Below are 21,548 nucleotides of genomic sequence, written 5' to 3' on the forward strand. Positions count from 1 at the left end.
AACCTGTGCACAATTCGAATGCTAAAATTGTGCAAGGTTAGATACAAAACACATGAATCAAATAGATATTCCAAGAGTAAGGTAGTAACACAAACAGCCCTCAGCCCGCAAACAATAGATAAAGCAGTCCACTGACCTGTTCTTCGGGTTGTATAGATGATTTGAGTAATTCACCTGAGGTTCTCTCGACCAGCCTAAGACAAACATGACTGGGAGAGAAAACGCCAGGGAAACCCTCCTGGGGGAAAAAACCCTGCTGCGCGGGAGCACGAAAGCTGAGATGAAACTGGCTTCAAGGAATTTAGAGAGCGTTGGTTAGAAGCGAAGGGAGAACTTGCGTGACCCCGGTGATCTTTCCGGAAGCGCTGTAGAAGGGAGACAGCAGGATTAAAGAGCGGATAGAAGTGCAGGATGTAAATCACTTAAATGAGGTGATATACCTGTCTTGGAAGTCGTTTTCATTCAATAAGCCTTGGAGGTCTTTGTGGAAAGCACGGGAGTGCCCCCTTGGGAAAGAGAGTACATAAGTATCTGTTTTGGCAAGATTAATGGGTGCTGTGTGAAAAGTGAAAGTGAAACCTACCAGTCCTTGTTTGAGGAGGGATCGTTCGGCCGAGGGAGAAATGATTCTTGGGAGAGGAGAGATGCGTGCTGGTCAGGGGGATCAGAGCGAGGGTTCTGGTGATTGAAGACTAATGAGGGAAAACATACAAGATGTTGAATTCAGCGGGGCAGCACCGAGAGCTGAAAAGGCTTAAATGGGAATTGCTTACTTGCCCGCTGAACTCGGAGGTAAACAGAGCGGGATCGCGTACGTCAGAGGAGAGGCTAGGTGAGCTGAAGAGGGACAGAAAGTTAGTGAATTAAATTATTTCAGACTAAGAAAAGCCGAGTAATAATTCTAACTCACTGAGCATAGCGTCTGAAAGCAGTTGCAACGCGACGCCGCTCCGGTTCCCTGTTCGGAAATACTGGTTCCCAGGAAAGGGGTGGAGTCACTCTTTGCGATCCCCTCCCAAGCTCTAGACAGCTGACTGATACTTTGGCCGCCATCTTGGGAGTAGGGGCTGTGCCATCTGTATCGCTACGGACATGAGAAGGACAGCCTGGCTCCGGGCAACGTAATTCAACCCGGACGATCAGGAACGCATATTAGATCTACCGTTTGAGGGGGCGGGGGTGGGGCCTCTTCCGCTCCTCCATGGACGAAGAGCCTGAACAAGAAGAAAAACAGCTCACAAACGGCCTAGTCTTTATCCATCTTGACAAAGACTACGCCCAAGTCATACACCCAGTCACAGCAGCGCTGACAGTGGGAGTACATATGGGGGGTTCCGCGGCTTCCAGGAATGGAGATCCAGGCAGCCAGACTGCTCGCCATCTCAGACCCGGCGCAAGCAACAAAAAGGGGTTGGGGGTAAGGGCTTTTTCCAGTCCCCCTCCTCTGTGTCAGCCTCCGAGGGAAAGAAGGCATGACACGCCCCTTCTGGTCCACGTGTCTCCAGTGGGGGGCAGGCTTGCTCTCCATGTACATTTCTGGCGTCAGACGTTTGCGGATCCCTGGATCCTCTCAGTAGTATCCACGGGGTACCGCCTCCCTATCCCAGCCTCTCCTCCCTCCTCCCCTCCACTCCCACAGGTTGGGACAGCAACTCTTTTGGCGGAGATCTGGTCGCTCGTGGAGAGCCAGGGAGTGGAGGAAGTCCCAGCCTCCCAGCGAGGCTTGTGCTTTTATTCCAGGATTTTCGGCGTTCAGAAGAACCAGGTGGGCCTGAGAGTTGTGCTGGACCTTTCCACCCTCAACCTCTACTTACCCCTTCAAAAATTCAAGATGGTTATGCCAGCTTTCATAACGGAGACATTGTGCAAGGGAGACTGGAGGTGCTCCCTGGATCTGAAGGACGCATATCTACACGTCCTGTTTTTGGCAGCCCCATCATTCTTTCCTACGGTTCAGAATCATGGGCTACCATTTTCAATACGAGGTCCTTCCTTTTGGACTCAACTCGTCCCCCAGGGTCGGGTCTTCACCAGACTCATGAATACGGTGGCTGCCCTCCTGAGAGCGCAGGGTCTCCACCTTTACCCATACCTCGACGACTGGCTCGTCAGGGCTACATCTCCGGAAGCGGTTCACCAATCTTCCCATGCCCTTATGAACACACTGCATGATCTGGGCTTCTCGCTCATTCGCAATAAGTCGGAGCTGCAGCCCACACAGACTCTGCATTCTTGGGCCTCATCTGGGACACATGCTCCGAAAAGTTCGGAGGACAAGATCTCGGCCATCAAGAGGGCCACCGCCCACTTCCTCAGCAGAGAGGTGACCTCGGCTTGGTGGTACCAGCATCTCCTGGGTCTCCTGGCGGCGGTTCTATTAGCCGTCCCACACACGAGACTGAGGATGAGGAGGATTCAGCTGCACTACGCGGCCTCATGGAGCCAGGAGCAGGGCTCTCAATCCGAGATGATCAAAGTCCCTCCATCTCCCCACCCAGACCTAACATGGTGGTCCAGGGACTGCAACCTACGGATGGGCAAGCTTTTTCGGCTGCCCTCCCCGCAGGCCACCATCACCACAGTCTCCTCGCTCGAGGGCTGGGGAGCCACCCTGGACGATCTCTCTGTCCACGGCATCTGGACTCGACAGGAGCAGGAATACCACATCAATTGGTTGGAGCTGAACGTCATCTGGCTAGCGCTCGGAGCATTCCCACCACTTCTCGGGGGGAAAGTTGTCCTCATCCAGACAGACATTTCGACCAGCATGTACTACGTCAACAAGCAGGGAGGCACCAGATCCCCTCCTCTGTGCGAACTAGCAATCAGCATGTGGGAGTGGGCCCTGGAGAACGGCATCTACCTCACGGCAGTCCACCTCCCGGGGGAAGCCAACCTGGAGCCTGTCAAGCTCAGCAGGTTTGGAGCGGACAAATACGAGTGGCAGCTAAACAACCTCGTCATTCAGGAGATCTTCATAAGGTGGGGTCATCCCCCAGGTGGATCTCTTTGCCACCTGCCTCAACAAGAAGTGCCCTCAGTTCGCTTCCTGGCAGGGACAGGGACAGGGACCCGGCTCCCTGGGGGACCCATTTCAGCTTCAGTGGAACGGCATGAAGGCGTACGCCCCTCCCCCCCTCCACTGATTCACAGAGTGATCTGCAAGATCAAGGAGGATCGCCAACTCAACATCACTCTAATAGCTCCATGGTGGCCGGCCTGGCCATGGTTTTCAGAGCTGCTCAGCCTCCGATTCACCTCATGACGGGCCCAGCACATCTTCTGGCGCTGCAGGGGGGCCGGGGTCATCCACCTTGCGCCACAGAAACTAGCCCTCACAGCGTGGTACCTGAGCAGGTAACGCTGCAGCATCTCAGCCTCTCACAGGCCAATCTGGAAATCATACAGGGTGCCAGGAGCAAGGCTACCAGGGCCAAGTATAAAAGCAAATGGACCAGATTCTGCCACTGGGCAGACTCCAAGGAAATCGACCCCTGGCATGTACTTTGGACGATGTGCTCTGCTTCTTAGTGCACCTCGCTCACTCTTGTGTGCAGGTGGACACCTGCCGCACATACCTCAAAGCCATTGGGGTTTACAGGAACTCGGAAGAGGGGATCTTCTCCTCCTCCAATACGATCGTCAAACATTTGACGGGGCTCGCAAGGCTCTACCCGCCCGTCAAGAGGCTGCACCCCATGTGGCACCTCAACATGGTCTTGGGCGCCCTGGCGCACAAACCGTTCAATCCAATGGCGTCTGCGAACATCAGGCTGGTCACCATCAAGATGGCCTTACCTCGGCTCGTAGAGTCCGCGAAATACAGGCGCTAGTCGCCTCAGAACAATATACTACCTTCCACAAGGACAATGTGGTCCTGCAGACACACCCAGCATTTCTGCCCAAGGTGCCGTCTGCTTTCCTCTTGAATGATGAGATAGTGCTCCCTACATTCTTTGCCGATCCGAAGGACGAAGCACAGAGAGTGTTGCACTGCCTGGATGTCAGGCACGCCCTGAAGTTTTACTTGGACAGGACCAAGGGCTTCCGCAAATCGGATGCCCTGTTTGTCACTTTCGGAGGTTCGAGACCCGGCTACCAGGTCTCCAAGGCCTCTATTTCCCGCTGGATGGTCTTGGCCATCAAGGAAGCTTACGAGGGCCAGCACAAGCCACTTCTGGCCAACTTGCATGCCCACGCATTCAGGGCCAAGGCAACGTCCATCACATTCCAGCGCCATGTCCCTTGGCAAGTCATAAGCAGCACGGCCACTTGGGCCACTCCCTCTGCTTTCTGCAAGCATTACTGTTTGGATGCCGGCTCTTTGGGACAGGCAGTTTTCGGGAACATATTTGCTTAAGGTGGGTCTCCTCTCCACCCTGGGGCTACATGCAGTTGTAATCACCCATGCAGTATGGAGGAAAGGGGACGGGACGCAAGAGCAATTATAAATTACTCACCGTAGTGACTAACATACTCTTAGTACTCTTAGTCCTTAGTCCCCTTTCCTCCATACATCCCACTAACCTCCTCCCTAATAATACTGGTGTCATTAAGCAATGTTAATTCTATTGTCGACGCGTCAATGGGGACTGAGGTGTGGCACCGGAGGATGGAGTCAGGGCAGTGCATGCTCCCTGGGCCGCACCCCAGCTCACCTCTAAATTTAAAGGGGAAGAAGGTTTTTTCTGGTGAAAAAGGCTCGGTCCCCCGTCCCTTGGAAGGGAAGCCCATGCAGTATGGAGGAAAGGGGACTAAGAGTACGTTAGTCACTATGGTGAGTAACTTATAATTTCTTCTACCATTCTGGGAGCGGGAGGCTGGTGTGTGTGTTTTGCCTTTGGCAGGAACCCTTGAATGTCCCCACCTAGGCTCCAGAGTGTCTAGGCAGGCAGGAAGTGAGGGAGGAGATGTCCACCCTTCTGGCCTTTGTCTGCCTGAGTGCCTGAATGGGACCAGCTCCCACTGGGGGTCTGGCTGTCCTGATTGGACAGCCAAAAGTCCCTTTCTGTAAACTGCTGAGAAGATTGCCAAGGAATAACTGCTGGACTGTATAAAAGGTGAGGCTCCTCGAGTGAAAAGCAAGTCGACCACTGGAAGATGAAGTAACTGAAGGAGATGACCAGAGACACCTGCAGACCCTTTGCAACACAGTGAAGCGACTGCTGCTATCCTGACCCCGGTTTCTATGCGACAGAGGAACTACGAAGAGGACAACGCCTTCCATTTGACTGGTGGGAATAACCAGTCCAAGACCAGCTTTGATTTGAGCAATCTCCTGAGGTCCTGTGAGTTTCCAGAGGTGCGGGAACCCCAATACCAGGGGACCTGCTGCTCTTTTTGAGTGCAACGCCGGGGAAAGACTGAATCTGTCCAAATCTTTGCTGAGCCCTCAAGGACATTCCAGAGATCTGAGCCAACTCACCCAGACCCCCTCATCAGAGTGTGGGACTGCAGGAAGCGAAGAAGATGGACTTGGTCGAATCGCGTCCTTTGTTGGTGCTGCAGAAAAGGCGCCAAAACCGCAGAGTGACCAGAGAAGTTGTGAAAGCCATGCCAGAAATCTTCCCTCAAGGCTGCTGCTGAGAGATCCTGTCCATTGTCCTGCCTTTAGTCATCGGACCAAGGAATCCGGAGGTCGGGTCCAGAGCTGCAACATCGCGGAGCACCAACAACAAACGTTTTCTTCAAACCCAAGATACTGTGGCGAAAAAGGTATTGCTTACCTTATTCCAGAAAGTCGCTCCAGAGCGTTGGAGTGCACATAGAGGTATCCAGGGCAACCCTCTCTCACCTGCAACTCAAGCCGCTACTTGTGTCCCTTTAGCAAATCCTTGAACAGGTTCTCCAAAGATGGTTAAGCCTTCTTGCATCTCCCTTCCTAGAGACTATCCACACGAACTTTTGACTTCTGCTGCGTTACAAGACTTTAAGTCTCTCCGAACTGCCTTTTAGCCAGTGTTGAGTTTTGGACTTTAAAAGACTTGCTATGCAGGGAAACCGCCTCTAGAACCTGAAGCTCTACTGGGATAACACTAACCAACGGTTTTCCTTCCCAAAACTCACTGTTATATGTGTATCCTGACTAAAAGCAATTACCGTATTACTTTGTGGGTGCATGTTACCGATAGTACCGTAGAACTGTCAAACTCCTGTAACAATTGTATATGTTCAGCAACTACCAACGAAGAAGTGGCCTTTTGAAAGTAGCACAAAGTGCATACCTATGTGTTTTTGGTTTAGTGTGCTATATGTGTTTTTGGTGTATTGGGCTAAGTATTTAACAGTGACTCTGTTGTAAATATAATCTATATTTTAATACATATGTAGGTGTGTTTCTTTGATGTGCACTACCAACTAGGTTCAGTGTACTTGCCTACAGCTCACATCTTCCTCTTAGGATAAGCCTGGCTGCCCTGCCACTCTACCATATAAATAACCTATCATATATCATATCATATATCATATCATACCAAGGTTTCTGAGCAGTACAGACTGATACTAAGAGCTTGGGATCTGCAAACCAATGGGATAGTTAACTAAAGTCTTACTTGCAAGGAGGACTTCAGGAAAACTCCCCTAACAAGGGGCATGAGTACTCCCTCTACTTTGGGATAATTTCCCCCAGCTTAAGTCTAAACTCATTGCTGCTTCTGCTCCCTGGGAGTTTAGTATCTCTCCCAGAATGGAGATTAGTGCTGTAATTGAAGGAGTCACTATTAAATGTAGGTATAATCAACTATACACTGAAACCCAACTATCAACGTCCCAGCTCTTCTTGCCCACAGGGATAGATGATGAATCCTCCAGACCCCCAGGACTCGCGCTCCCTGCGATTCTTTATATACGGTTGCAGATAAGGCAACCCCAGGGGTAAGGGGAAGTGAATAAAATAATAAGTCAGATCTTGCTTGCAGCCCTCTGCGCTCTTGAACGCTGACTGATGACCTAAAAAATGAAATACAACCATCAATTACACATTTATTCCGAACTCCTACCTCAATGTAAACTCTAGAGTATAATGCAAACTTTCCCTGGTTGCCTGAAAACCTTTTGCTTAATATGAAAAATATTCTTTGAAATAATGAACTTGCCACATTGAGTTTCAAAACACTTGCGCGCCTCCTCTAAATACTGCTAGGGTGTCCGCACTTGACGAGCTGAATTCACTGCTGGGCAGCGTTGAACTGGGCTGCAGAGAAGGACTTCCGAAACAAAATGCACAACGAAAACTCACGCGAAAGGGCCACGCAGAAACCGTTTCCGGTGAAGCCGCTTCAGACTCCTGCAGCATTCCAAATTTAATGTTAGTAAGATTAGCGCGTCACCTCCCCAGACCGTAGAGAATATTTCTTTTGTACAAATATGCAAATTTAAAATTAAACTTCTATGTACTAAGTAACTATCTTCACACCACCGTGACCATCCCTTCACTGCTTAATTTAAGCATTTGCACGGTACAACCTCTTTTTCACAGCACTTATCTCTGTCAGCTAGAAACTTGTGATGTCTTCTTCCTTCCTTAGACGACGACTCCTCCTAAGTACCTGTAGTTGATTCAACCTTTCATCTTTTTCTATAGTTTCTTCTAGAACTCAGTTTGCTGCAACTTCCTCCTGTCAATACTTGAATGAAAAGTAGTTTAAAACTTTTTCAGGATTCCAGACTAGGTGGCTCAACTTGGTGGAATAGTAGAGACCGTTGGATCCAGTGGGTGGTTTCCTTCCCCTGGTTTCTGAAATAGGATGGCAAAATGTCCACTTTAATTAATAGTTCCTTTGTGTCTTCACTGGATTCACTAAGTTCTTGTTTAAACCACAAGTTTGGCAACAGTATTTTTGTAAGGTTTCCTATAATTCTGCAGATCACCTGGTATACTCTCCTGCAAGGAATCTTAACACAACTTCAACTGCCTGGTGTTCTCATCTGCCAGGACTTCCCTTAATTTATTCACAGTTGCTTGGTTATACCACAATGGCCTATACTGTAAAGAACTTTGTATATTTGTCTATGGTAAGACGTGCTCAAACATCTCCCCCACACTAGCATCTCATGCATCTGTACTGGACTGGGGTTTGTCTTTGTACAGTGTCTTGTCTGCATTCAAACATCCTTCGTATTGGGTGTTGAATTAGTACTTTGCCTTGACTGCATTCAAATATTCTTCTTCTGCTCCTTTCAGCATTAGAAATCTCATATTTATCAAACACTTGCTGGAATGCTTGTCAGAAGGCCCCAGGGTCCACAGCTACTTTGGGCAGATTCACCGGTCTCTTCCAGCGTCTCCAACTCTGCCTGCGCCTTTGTGGAATAGCTGCCTCATTTGCTTTCCACCCAGTCAGCAGAGGTCTCTCCAGTATTCCTTGCGGCTCCACGATCACACGCTGGCTTCCTCTCTCTGCCTTGACTGAAAAATGCTGGTTCCACGAGTGACCCAACAACCGTGAGCTTCTGTGCAGCTCCCTGTGTCTCCATGGCTTTTCCTGCTCATCTGCAGGGTCTTTCCTTCTGCCCCGGCAGGCTTCTCTGTGTGCCTAGCGTTTGCGAGCCTCTGCCTGGAGTTCACTGACTCCTGCACTGCTCGCTGCACCTCCCTCTCCACTTCTCTGGCCTCTGCCTCTGCTGCAGTCCTCTCTGGAATTTTTCTCTCTCTGGCTTCCCTGGAGGCCTGCAGTCAACTTTGTTCAGTAGTACACTGCTAAGGCCCGGTGGGGTTCCCCTTCTTTCTGGACGAGCCAGGCTTATCCTCTCGGCTCCTTGTAGCTTCCCCTTTGGGAGCAAGGGTTCCCCTTTCCTCTGGCTCAGACAGCAGTTAGTAGTTCCTTCTTTTCTGTCACACAAATTATGCAGCCAGGTCCTCCAGTAAGAGCCTCTCACACACTTCCTGAGTCTTTCTACCTTTTTATATTGGCTTTTGCCAATAGGATTTGGAGAAGGACTATACTGCTGACAGTGGGAAGTGATCATCATTACTCCTCTCCTCTTCATCCCAGTGTTGTGGAGATTGTGGGAATGGTAGTTCGTTTTAGTTTTGAGACTGTGGTATACATGTTTGCCATGGGTTTTAAAGTCAAACTATGTTTGGAAGACAAGCATGAGGAGCTGGGAAAAGCGCCTCTCATAATTTTACAGGGATGGTTAGTTATGATATGATATGGCATTTATAACTCGCATATACACAAGTGTTTCTAGTTGAGAGTTGCCTTTGGGATGTGACCAATGCTTTCCATTATTCTCTGCGTGTGAAAGAGGGAAGAAATCACAATGGGCCATTAGATTGTTAAAATGGCGGATTCATCCTGAAAAGGGAAAGGGGGATACTGCGTCTCGCCCAATGGACTCAGTATCTCCCCAGAGGTTGTCTCCCCATGTGATCCTCACCCATACAGCCACCCCCAGGGTCAGGATCAGGTAGCGGTTGCCGTCCCCTGGACATACAGGAGGAGATCACTGCCAGGAAAACAGTGATGAGTCCATCAGATTCATCACAAGTCTCACTCAGTGGTTTATGTTCCAACATGCTCTTCTCATCCTGCGTAAGGCATTTCTTAGTTGAAGTCGCAAAGTGCACTAAATAGAAATACATTCTGAACCAATAGAGAAGCACGCAGGAGAACCCTGCATACATGCGATTTATACTTTTACGTAACACATTTATATACATTCTATATTTTGTAATGTTCTTTTATCACTTATAAATCTGCTAATGTTGTTACAATTGCACTCCTGCAGTTATGACTCATATGTGTTTCAAAAGTCCCCTTGTTGAAGTGTTCGCTTTTTTGCCTCTTTCACTTTATTTCAGAGTCTGGATTGAGTGTACCCAGTGATGCATCTCTTTCTCCAGCGAGTCAGAATTCTCCCTACTGCATGACACCTGTTTCACAAGGGTCACCAGCCAGTTCAGGCATTGGCAGTCCTATGGCATCTTCAGCAATCACCAAAATCCACAGCAAAAGATTTAGAGAGTAATGTATTTGTATTCCATATCATCTTTACGTGTGTATGTTTCATCATTCCAGAGTATTGGCCATGCTTTTTATTACTGCCGAAACAAAGTATTCCATAGTATTGTGCTTAAAAACAGAGGTGGGTGTCCCTGTCAGCTTTCATCCTCTAGCAGGCTTGTATTCTGAGTATACTTCTAGTTCGTTTTTTCAAAATCCCTCGGACATTGTAAATAAACAGTCAGAGTCATCATTCAGGATGGCACCAGAAATAAATACATCACCCAACAATGTTTTCAATAAATAAACCCTATTAATACCAAATATTTAACAACTTTACATCCACTTGATTACAAAGATCAGCACATTTCACAAATTATCATGAATCGGATTTTCTTTCTCTATTGACCAATTGTCAGATTAATGTTCTCTGCTTGTCTGTGATCATGGTAAGAGATAATAACCCCATGAAAATAGCAGCATTCTTCCCCGAATCCCAATCTGCATATTTGTTGTTTGTTGATATGTTTTGGATTCACACGTAAATAAAACGTCTGCCGTCAAATGGTTGTTCTGGAGTATTACGACTTGTTTACTAGACTGAAAAGTAAGGCGACCGGGGCGGTTCATGTGATGTGTGTACATTATACCCTCAATACGTACCTGTGTGTACGTGCTCCTTCTAGTTGATGTCCTCTGGAGATAATTTTCCGCCAGTTTAATCATCCTGGAGTGAGAGCGGAGACAGTAGAAAACAATCATGGCTGTCCATGCAGTGATCAAGAGGCTTATCTGTGATTGTATGTTAGGGACTTTCACAACGCTTTGATGAGGGGGGAGAAATAACCTATCTTAATGGACGGACAAAATTCCAACCAAAGGTTAGGCCAAACTCTCTTATCAGTAGCTATGGCAGAGCAGTCAGTCTTCACTAGAGGAAGGGAGGTTATCTAGTGGATGGGTACACTTAGACCTAAATAGACACCCAACGGTATCCTGAAAAAATACTCCTTAAATGTATGTCCTACACCTGATGGTGAACTCAATGCATACAAGGCTAAGGCATGGAGAGAAAAAGGGGAACCCAAGACAATAGTTAAATGCATGGTCCTAATCAGGACCCACACATGCCAGCAAAGGAAAAGTCGCAGTAATCCCCCCAACTTGTAGTACATTTTGTAATCAATATTGCACATTAAAACCATGTATTCCTTTTTAAAATGTATTTGTTTCAACGTTACCTAAGAATGCATACAACCAAAACAATACAGTGTTCACTTTTCACAAACATAATGTAGCCATCCCCTGCCCAGTGTTCCTCATCACCCCCCGACCCCTAATTACCTGCATCATGCCAAATTGGATAGATCAATTATGTTGTGTGCTACCCCATCCCTTAGGTAGCCAATAGAATGTTCTCCAAGACATTAGACAGTCTATCTTCTGTGCCCTTCCTGCACCTTTGCCACGTATGCCCTGAAAGGGCCCCAGGCATCCATGGGCCTGCTCCCCTTCGGCAGCATGAAGGCGTACTGTCGTTCCTTCCCCTCACAGTCATTCATGCACTCCAGCCATTCTTGAAAACTAGGTGCCCGATGTGTCACCCTAGCGATTAGAGAGCGTGCCAGAATAGAGGCCATGCCCAGCAATTTCTTGCCTCTCGGCTTCCAATTTCGAATATAGCCAAAAGCCACATCCCTGGATATTCTGCTAGTTGGTGTGAAACCATCCCATCCATAGCTGATTATAATTTGGGCTCAGAACCTGCATACATACGTGCAATCCCATATCACATGTATGAAGTCTGCCACCTCTCAAGAGCATCTAGCACATTGCGTAATCTATCAGGATAATACTTCTGTAACTGTGAAGGAGTGTATTACACTTGATGGAGGTATTTAAAATGAGTCAGTCAAAATCTGTTATCCATAGATGACCATTGTATCTGCATACATGTTATTCTCCACTGTGAATCAGACAGTACAATCCCCAATGACCCATTCCACCTTGACCTCGATTTAATCCCCATTTCGACCCTCTGCGTTTATCATTTGACACCAGCTTTGTATACGTAGGTGGTTTTACCACATATTGGACTAGCTGGGATATTGCGGGTTCACCTGGATAACATGACCATCTAGCCCACAGGGCTTTCCTAAATCTAGAATATAGTAGCATGATGACCACATTCCACTCTCCTAGTTTCTTCACCTTGTCCCACATAAAGAATCTCCCATTCTGTATCCTCTCCCATGGTGTAGATCCCTAGTCGCTCAAAATTGATCTGAAAAATCTTTGCAAATGTTGCTTCCACACCATGTACCTGGTATATAAAATAGGCTGGTGTATATAGATATTCCTCTCCTGTCAAAGTCGCAACCCTGTCCCATGCTCTGCAAGTGTTATCCACTGGTTGTACCTGCTCTCAAACTCGTCTCCTCTTTCCCCATAGAAGTCATTTTAAACCTTCTGGGTACGTGGATACCCTTTCTAATCCCACATGAGGCAATTCCGCCGGAAACAGTGACCACCACCACCACCACACACTATATTGTATTTGGGTGGCTAAATAGTATATAATCCTATCTGGATAGTCAAGCCTGCCTCTTTCATAATGTGTTAACACATCATATGCAATCCTACCTTGTTTTCCTGCCCATACCAGTCGTACCATCATCTGCCGTAGTCCTATCCAAGGGTTAGCTGGGGTACTATCGGGACGTTATTGAAAATATATATAGGAGTTTGGGAACAATAACCATCTTGGCGAAAGAGATCCTAGGAGCCTGAGATATCAGTAGGAGAATCCAGGGCTCCACTCTGCTCTCCATATGCTCCAGTATTTGCAACTCATTTTCAATATAAAGAGAAGCACTTGATGCTGTTACTATCTATCTATTTTAATTTTTGTATTGCCCCCTATCGCCCATAAGCCTCAAGGCGCTCACGAAGACAGACAACAAAAAAACATGAAAATCTCAAGCATCCAGAGCTATTGGATTTCCTCTTCATCAAATAGATGCGTCTTGAGTCGTTTTTTGAAGGTGGTGAGAGAGACCCTGTTTTTAATCAGAGCGGGCATAGGGTTCCAGATAGTGGGGGCCCAGTGAACAAAGCTAGTACCGCCAATTCCGGTCAGTGTTTTTTCCGTGGTTGTTGTAGGTTATGTTTCCCGTTTGATGGAAGACTTCTTCGTACGGGGGTCTTGTTTAATCTCTTTGCCAGGTAGCTTGGGGCCAATCCAGCCAGGCACTTGTAGATCATAACCGAGCCCTTAAATTGTATTCTCTGTTGTACCGGTAGCCAGTTAAGTTTTTTTCTGGCTGGCGAGATTCTTTCTCGTTTATTTAATCCAAATACGGCCCTAACCACACCGTTTTGTATAGCCTGCAGTTTAGTGGTGTTACTTTTGGAAGTGCCCATTAGCAGGCTGTTGCAATAATCCAATTTAGAATTGATAATTGCTCCTGCGATCAGTGCTAGATTTTTCTCAGATAAGTATGGTCGAATCTGCCAGATGAGATTGGTGTGAAACGCACATGATGATTTTAGGTAGGAGACATGTCTTTTATAGGAGAGATGAAAATCCATCAAGATCCTGAGGGTCTTGACATGCTCGGAAACTTGAATGAAGCTATTTTTAATCTTCATTTTTTTGAATTGTTGGTTTAACTTACCTATTTTCTGAGGAGTGCAAAGGATAAACAGTTCTGTTCTGGCCTCGTTTAGGGCAAGGGAGTTGTTGGCCATCCATTTTTGTATGGCATTAAACACTTTGTTAACTCTCAGCTCATCCTTTTCGTAAGAACTTGTCAGTTCAAAAATCAATTGGGTGTCATCAGCGTAGTTTGTATACTGGACAACCATATTTTAATCATGTCACATAGGAGTTTGTAAAAACTATTAAAGAGTAACGTTGACAAGCACGATCCCTGCGGGACGCCACTTGTCTATAATTTCTAGATACTTGATGCCCTGGGGACACCACCTAAACTCTTCGTCAATATCTTCTTGCCAAGCTCTGCGTGTTAGGGGAGCACTTCGGACTTGTCCCAATTAATGTTGAGCCCTGATCATTTCTCGAATGACTGCACAGCATGAACCGTTGGCTGTAGGTTCTGCTGAGTATGCTTGACATATAGCAATATGTCATCAGCATAAAGGGATGCGATATAACAGACATGTGAATGTATCTTCACCCCTTCTATTGGCATGATGTTCCCTTATGTAGCATACCAGGGGTTCCACGGCCAGCGCTAAAAGAATTGGAGACAGGGGCCAACCCTGCCTTATACCCCTTGTCGGTGATATGGTATCAGAGACCAACTGGTTTGTTAATATCTTTGTCTTAGCTAAGGAGTAAAGCAATCGTACCCACCGCAGAAAAATCAACGCCAAACCCGACCTTCGTAAGACCTCAAACATGAATGCTCATTCCACTGAATCGAAAGCCTCAGGCTCCCCTCAGCCTCCTCTCTTGCTCATTCCTGTCTATCCGCAATTCAGGATTGGTGCGCCTCCAATGATCTCTGCTTTAATGCCAGTAAGACTGAGATGCTTCTCATTGGGAGTCCTGCTTCTGCTTTCCCTCTCTCACTCTGGCCACCCTCCTTTGGGCCCTCTTCCTTTGCCTTCCCGTGAGACAACAAACTTTGGTGTCCTCTTCGTCTCCACTCTCTCCTTCTCTCCTCACATCACTGATCTCGCCAAGAAGGCCCACTACCAGCTGCCCCTCCTCAGAGGTATTCTTCCCTTTCTCTCTTTCCCCCCAGAAGCTCATTGTCGCTAGATCCCTGGTCCTCTCTAGGCTAGATTACTGCAACAGCCCCTTTCTCAATCTGCCTTCCTCTACTCTCCGCCATCTGCAACTAATCCAGAACAGGACTGCAGCTTGGCCTCAAGCCCAAGGACCGTATCTCTCCACTGGTTCCTGGTGGCTGCAAGGATTAAGTACAAGACCCTCTGATCGTCCACAAGGCTTTCTGGGGTCAGGGCCCGCACTACATACAACTGTCCCTTCCAAAACACTTTCGTTCTCAAGTTCTTTGCTCAGCCATCTCTAACTCTCTGAGGGTCAGATGCTTCTCCAGGCAGAGAGTACGGGTTAGATATCTCTCCTCTGCAGGTGCCTCCCTCTGGAATGACCTCCCTGCCCCTCTCAAACTTGGGCCGGACCACCTGAAGTTCCGGAAGCTGCTCAAGACCTTCCTTTTGCCCCTGCTTTCTCTCTCTACCTCCCCTGCTGACCTACCTGTCTGCTTCGCTGATTTGGTGGCCTGGCTACCCTTAGAGTCTCACTGGGTACCAGGCTCCTCCAGGACCAGTTGCCCCTGCACTCCCTCCGGGCCTACCGTGCTATTAGGGGTTGTAACTGTAATCCTACAGTCTCCTGACTCCTTGCACTTACCCATAGTCACGCTGCCCTGGCTGCACTTATTCAGAACAATGCTGCACTGATTGCACTTCCCCTTTCCCTCTCCCTGGCACTTCCCCGTGCCCCCTGAACTTTGCGCTATCGTAGTCCTGCATAATCTGAATGACACAAGGGCTAGTATGATCATTTGTTTTGTCCTCCCTCTGTCTTCCCTACCTTGTCTTTTCACGCCTAAAAACGCTTGTATACAGGCGTTTTATAAATCACTTATCATATACCATATCATAGGCTCGTATGTTATTGGGGATTTCTTTTGCTCTCTGCCCTTTTCACTTGCCAACACAATTCTGCGTTTGTTTGTCTCTGTGGCTTTATCGCATTCAGTTTCTCGTTGGCGGGTCGCCATAATGTCCCGGGGTCCCCACCTAGTCTGGGCCTACCCACCGGTTCTTCACAGCGTCTTCGGTCTCTTTCGTGCTTCCACAGCGTTCCTCCGTCGATTGCTTCATGCTTTGGGTCACTCTGACATCCCTCTGGCTTTCTGCAAGACTTTGCTGCTGCACACCTGCTTCTGGTCAGGTTCCGGCAGGAACAACGCTGTCTATGTGAGCTGCCAAGCACCCAGGAATCCTCTCTAGACTCTCAGCGTCTCCATGGCACTTCTCGCTCACCCAGCGTGGCTTCCCTTCTCTGTGGTCGAGTTTCTCTGCCTCGCCACACCGGCTTATGTCTCCTATACTTGCTTGCCTCTCCGTGAGATCCGATGTCTTCCCCTCTGCCTCGGCAATAGAGAGGACAAGCCCTCTCTTGACAGCAAAGTTATTTGGTCTTGTTACCATCAACTTCAACGGATCTCACCCCAGCTGGGTAAGACAACCCAACCTTCCCTAGTCTACCCCTCAGTGAGGGATACTGCAGTCTCTTCTGGGCTGGGGCACTCTGCTGATGCCCAGAGGTTCCCCTTCCTCCTGGAGTGGGCAGACTGGCTTCCTTGTCAAATCCAGTGCTTTCCAGCTCCCCACAACAGTTGGTAGGCGAGGGTTCCCCCCCGCACCCCCTTATTCTCTGGCACAGCAGTTTTCAGCCCTTCCTTCTCCAGCACTGCATTCCTGCAGCCAGGTCCTCCAGGGACCTCCGTTTCACTTCCTTAGTCGTTTCTCCTTTTTTGTTATTGCTTTTGTCCAGTAGGAATTGGGGGAAGGACTAGACTGCTGACAGTGGGAAGTGAGCATCATTACTCTTCTCCTCTTCCATGTCCCAGTGTTGTGGGGACTGTGGGAAAAGTAGTCCCTTTCTGAGAAAACTGTGTAGATGTTGGAAATAGGTTTTAATGGCAACTATGTGGAGCTGGGAAAAGTGTCTTTCATAATTTTACATTGCTGGGTAGTGGAGAGTTGGCTTTTGGGGTGTGACCATAGCTTTTCACGGTGTCCAGTCAATTCGTCGACCTCAAATTGGTCGAATGACATTTGGTCGACGCAATTTCGTCGAAAACCATTTCGTCGAATTTTTTTTTAAAATTATATATTTTTTTTTGGGTGTTCGTTTAGGCAAAAAAAGGTTTTTTAAGGCAAAAAAGGGAGGTTGGGGGGGACCCCCCAAAAAAAAAAAAAATAAAGGGCTAAAATAGAAAAAAAAAATTTCGACGAAATGGTTTTCGACCAATTTGCTTCGACCATTTGTCTGGTCGACCAATTTTTTTCGACGAATTGACTGGCAACCGCTTTTCACTACTCTCGGTGGATGGAAGAGGGAACACACCACAATGGGCCATTAGATTGTTGCAAGTGGGGAATTCATCCCGCAAGGGGAAAGGGTGATACTGCGTCTCACCGGACGGAGTCAGGCTTTCTCCCCAGGGGTTGTCTCCCCCGTATGATCCTCCCTCATACAGCCGCCCCAAGGGTCAGGATCAGGTAGCAGTTGCTATTCCCTGGCCATATGGGAGGAGTTCACCGTCACGAGAACAGCAGTTCATCAGATTCTTCACATACCCTTCCCCTTAAGACTGGGCTTCCCACACACGGGCTAATTTTTATGCTTTGACCTGCAGTTCAACCCCCCAAACCCACGGAAGTTGTTCTTTTCCTACTTTTAGGTCCCCCATTGCCAGAAAGGGTTGTCAGGTACAAAGCTTCCTTTACCCCAGGAATCCACGGTAGAATACAAATCAGGAGAGTTGCTAACCTTCCCTAAGATGTTTTCTTCAAAAGGACAAGATAGGGGTTCTCCTACCCTTGAGTCAGATGGTTATTTTGGATAGGGAGATCCACCCCTAAGGGTTCCTGTTTTCATTTGGGCCACTTGTGAGACCCATTGGTCAAATTGGGGAACATCAAGCCCTATAACTAATTGAGCTGGTAGGTTGGGAATTCTAATCACCACAAGATAAAATTATCTTCCCAAGATGGTGATGGGGATTTATACTTGTTGGTGTCCCTCAACATGACCATGGACACAGCCTACTCTTTATTTCCAAGCAGCTCTCTTCCATCAGTGGGGCAGTAACTTTGCTCTTATTGCACACCCCTGTCACCCAGTGTCCAATTGGGCTCATATAGCTTTTCCTTTTAGGACAGCAGGGACGCTATAGGTAGTTTTGGCCTCAGTGTATAGGAAAATATGGGTCTCTCACCTGTTCTTATTTTTCTTGCCTTTTGGGAGAGGTTTCTGCGGGTAGTCTCTCCCTCTGCTAGCATCTCACTGTGTTTGATATAGAGGATGCTCGCATAGGATGGTGTAGCTTGACTTGGATCGTTTAGCTATGGTGTGGAGAGGATATCAATTATATTCAAGGGGTAATGCCTCGCTGGATAACCATACTCCCCAAAAGAGAAACATTCGTTCTGATCTAAGGAAGCAGATGGCGGTAGAATAGATTGTTTTCACCCCCTTTTCCTCTGGTACCAAAACTTAGTCCACCACCTTTAGGACTATCCTGTGTTTCTGGTACCTATAGACTACTGAGTGGTGTCCTGGGGTGGATGATATGTGTTCCTCATGGTCTAAAGGGCAATACCGTGGAGGGAATCAACATTCTTCCCATGAGGGATCCAACCTGTCTCATATGGGAGATGATGGTCTAAAGTTCTTTGGGGAATATAACAGAGTGACTGGAGTTTCGGCAGTTTTGTTCTGTTTTCAAAGGAAGAGGGATCTCCCGTGTTAATGGTGTATCGGGAGATTTTTCTCTCTTCCTCTAGTAGTCTTGACCTGGTCTGATTGTAGAGTCTAAAATCTTCTCTGCCTCTAGCTTTGAGCCATACAAAAGAAAATCTTGTTTCCGCCTCCCATCAGGCTGCTTCTATGGGTTCTCTCCATCTCCCTTCCTAATGTCAGAGTGGGAAAGAGGTTCCCATGGGGTTTCCTGCACCAAGAGTCCCAGCAGCTCGCCCCTCTTAATCTGCATCCGACTGTAAGTCAAGTTTAATGGGGCAATTGTTAACTCCTCCCCACTGGACAAGAGAGGCAAACACCTTTAACCTCCCCTTTTAACTAATTTCACCCAGGGGCATAAGATATATAACTGAGCTGGCAGGAATTTCGACCTTCACCACTAGGGAAAAGATTATTCTGTCCCTACTGGGGATTTGGTATTCATGAGGAAAGGTTTCTGAGTGTTAGCTGCCACATTTTTCCTAGTGGGGAAAATGGCTTGGGAGGTCATGGGGAGAAACTCTTTGCCCAGATGGTGATGGGGCTACTATGATCCTTCCTATGTGAGAAACCTGAGGGCATCCTCACTTCTTCCCCCCCCCGGTATCCTTTTCTCAGGGGGCCAGAGAAAGGCCATCACTTTTGAATCCCTGGGGGTGGATATGCGAGGGAGGATCAACTGAGTGGAGATTTGGGGAGTCAGGAGAGGACGTCCTTAGGTGAGACATGGTATCCCACATTTCCCTTTCACAATGAACCCTCTATCCCTCAAGCCTTTATAGGCTTTTGTCAGCCTTCCGTGTGTTTCCCCTCACCCAAACCCGCAAACACACCAGTATGCTACTGGGACAAGGAAGAGGGCAACTAGAACAACAATTCCTTGATTTTTATTAATGCAGACACATATCAAACTCATTTGGGTATTGGGATGAAGAAGAGGATAACTAGAACAACACATCCTCACTTTGTTAAAGTAGATGCCTATAAACGCCAGCCATATACTGGGATGAGGAAGAGGACAACAAAAGTGAAGCAGGACTACCGCTTTAATGGTGAGCTTTCTAGTCCTTTTTGGAATGAGAATGGAGGCGGGAGCTTTAAAAGCTGTTATCCCGAAGGAAATGTGGGAGAATGCTCACAAACTGCTGTGTGCAGGCAGACCTCTCCGGTGTAGCAGTGAGGCAAGAGGAGCACTCGAGACCTGTGGAAAAGTGTAGAGCGTATGCAGCGGGAAGCAAAGGTACAGGACTCTGGAGGCCAGAGGCAAGTAGTAAGAAGGAGTTCAGAGAGGCCGAGGGAAACGGTTGTGTGAGTCCCGCGTCCCAAAGGAAGCACTGCTGGGTGTGGGCGAGCCACAGAAGATCACTGGGAGAAGACGCAAGGGACCGCACAGGGAGAAAGAAACCCATGGCGGCTGAGGACCTTGCATGGAGTTGCACATCCATCCGATTAATGCAACCAGAAGGGGGAGCATAGGGCTGACAGGCGGTCATAGAAATAAAGCTATGGGCATTAATTTAAATGGAAAACATGCATTGCTATGTGAAGTTAAAGCAGATATGACATTTTTAATACTGAACGAAATTAAAGCAAGTCAAAGCAAATACTGAACGAAATGAAAGTAAATTGGGAACCCTCTTTCATCTTGAATCTTACTGAAGGGAATTTATTTTGAACTGTATTGCAACGATGAACTGCATTGACTGAAAACAAGTGCTAGCCAAGACAAGAGAGCACAAAGAGTTGTATGCATGATATGAGAAATCCAGCATTGGCCAAAGTCAAGAAAGTGCAAAGTATTGTATGTTATAAAGAAACCAGCATTGGCAAGATTCAAGGGAACATATGAAAGTGTAACAAGTGCATGGGGGCCAGTCAAGCCACAAACCAGTGTCGGGAGAATGTGACACGTGTGAATGAAGCAGGCCTCACTGCTAAGGAGAAGCAGTGAACTTGTGTTAATGGAAAAGCTGTCAAAGAGGGGTACCAGTTGTGTGACCTTAATGGGTGAACCGTGTTGTCTGACAACTGCGCATAGTCCGGGTACCTCCTGAATGGAAGAGCCACTGAAAACACCTATAAAGAAGTTTGTGTGATTTTGGTGACCTTTTGGTGATTTTGGAAGTCAAGTGCTGTTTTGAAAGCTGGAAGATTTGAACTCTTGGAGAAAGAAAACCCCTGTGTTGTTTTCTTTGAACACAACCTATGAAATGAGTATGACCGACTATCAGTGCACTCTAGTCCTAGAGAGCAGTTGTTAGGTGTGCAGCGCAACTAGAACCTGGAGGCTCTACTCCCAACCTCGAAAATATGCAAAGGCTATCACAGTGTGGTACTAGTTGGTCGTGCTCACCTTGGTGAATAGTTATAAGTACAATAGTCGTATCATTTTTCAACACAATTCTTGCTTTAATGCAGTACACTTGAAAGGAAATTTCAGCCAACGCGTGCTTCGACACAGGTTTTTTTTCAAGGTGATTTTTAAACAATAGTAAATTCAAATCAATTGGACCAATGTATGTTGACTATAACATTTGCATACGTGAGAATTGTAAATACATATCATGGTCATGGTTGGGGACAAGAAAAAGAGGAGACAGACGCATGGGAAAAAGTAAAATTGAAAATCTAAAAAACCATAAATTGGCTAATTGCCATATTTGACTCAATATTAATCATTAACTCAGTCTGGTCTTGTACCAAGGTGGCAGTTTTACAATCAAGTGTGACTTGAAGGATAGATGGGTGACTTGAAGGATAGATGGGTTGAAGCAGCCAAAATCCATGATAAGTGATTTGCCAAATGCCGGTAAAACAATTTGATTAGCTGTGCACCCATGCATCGTTTCAGAGGGTGCACTGGTGATTGGTAAAATAAATTGTAGTGGGTGGTCTAGTAGTGTCCTTCGATACTAAGGTGTTCATGTCTTAATATTGGGAGCACGACTAGATCGAAACTCTCTTGTAGGTGTTTATGTTTAGTGAGATAACATAAATTGGACTCACCAATGGTAGCAAATTAGTCTGTCCTGTGGATCCAATTGACCAATAAGCGGTTATCCATAGTGTAA

General features: G+C 47.2%; 1 protein-coding gene across 3 annotated transcripts in view; it reads left to right on the forward strand.

Annotated features, from left to right (window-relative positions):
• Positions 1–21,548, forward strand: part of SECISBP2L (SECIS binding protein 2 like) — a 1,017,636-nt gene that overhangs the window by 604,420 nt on the left and 391,668 nt on the right. For all 3 annotated transcript variants that reach the window (XM_069624786.1, XM_069624787.1, XM_069624785.1), the window contains one exon: positions 9,806–9,968. In XM_069624786.1, the coding sequence (XP_069480887.1) occupies positions 9,806–9,968 (163 nt within the window). The remainder of the gene's footprint in view (positions 1–9,805; positions 9,969–21,548) is intronic.

The sequence above is a fragment of the Ambystoma mexicanum genome, chromosome 11 (genome assembly GCF_040938575.1).
Source record: "Ambystoma mexicanum isolate Mex_15411 chromosome 11, UKY_AmexF1_1, whole genome shotgun sequence".
Taxonomy (NCBI): Eukaryota; Metazoa; Chordata; class Amphibia; order Caudata; family Ambystomatidae; genus Ambystoma; species Ambystoma mexicanum.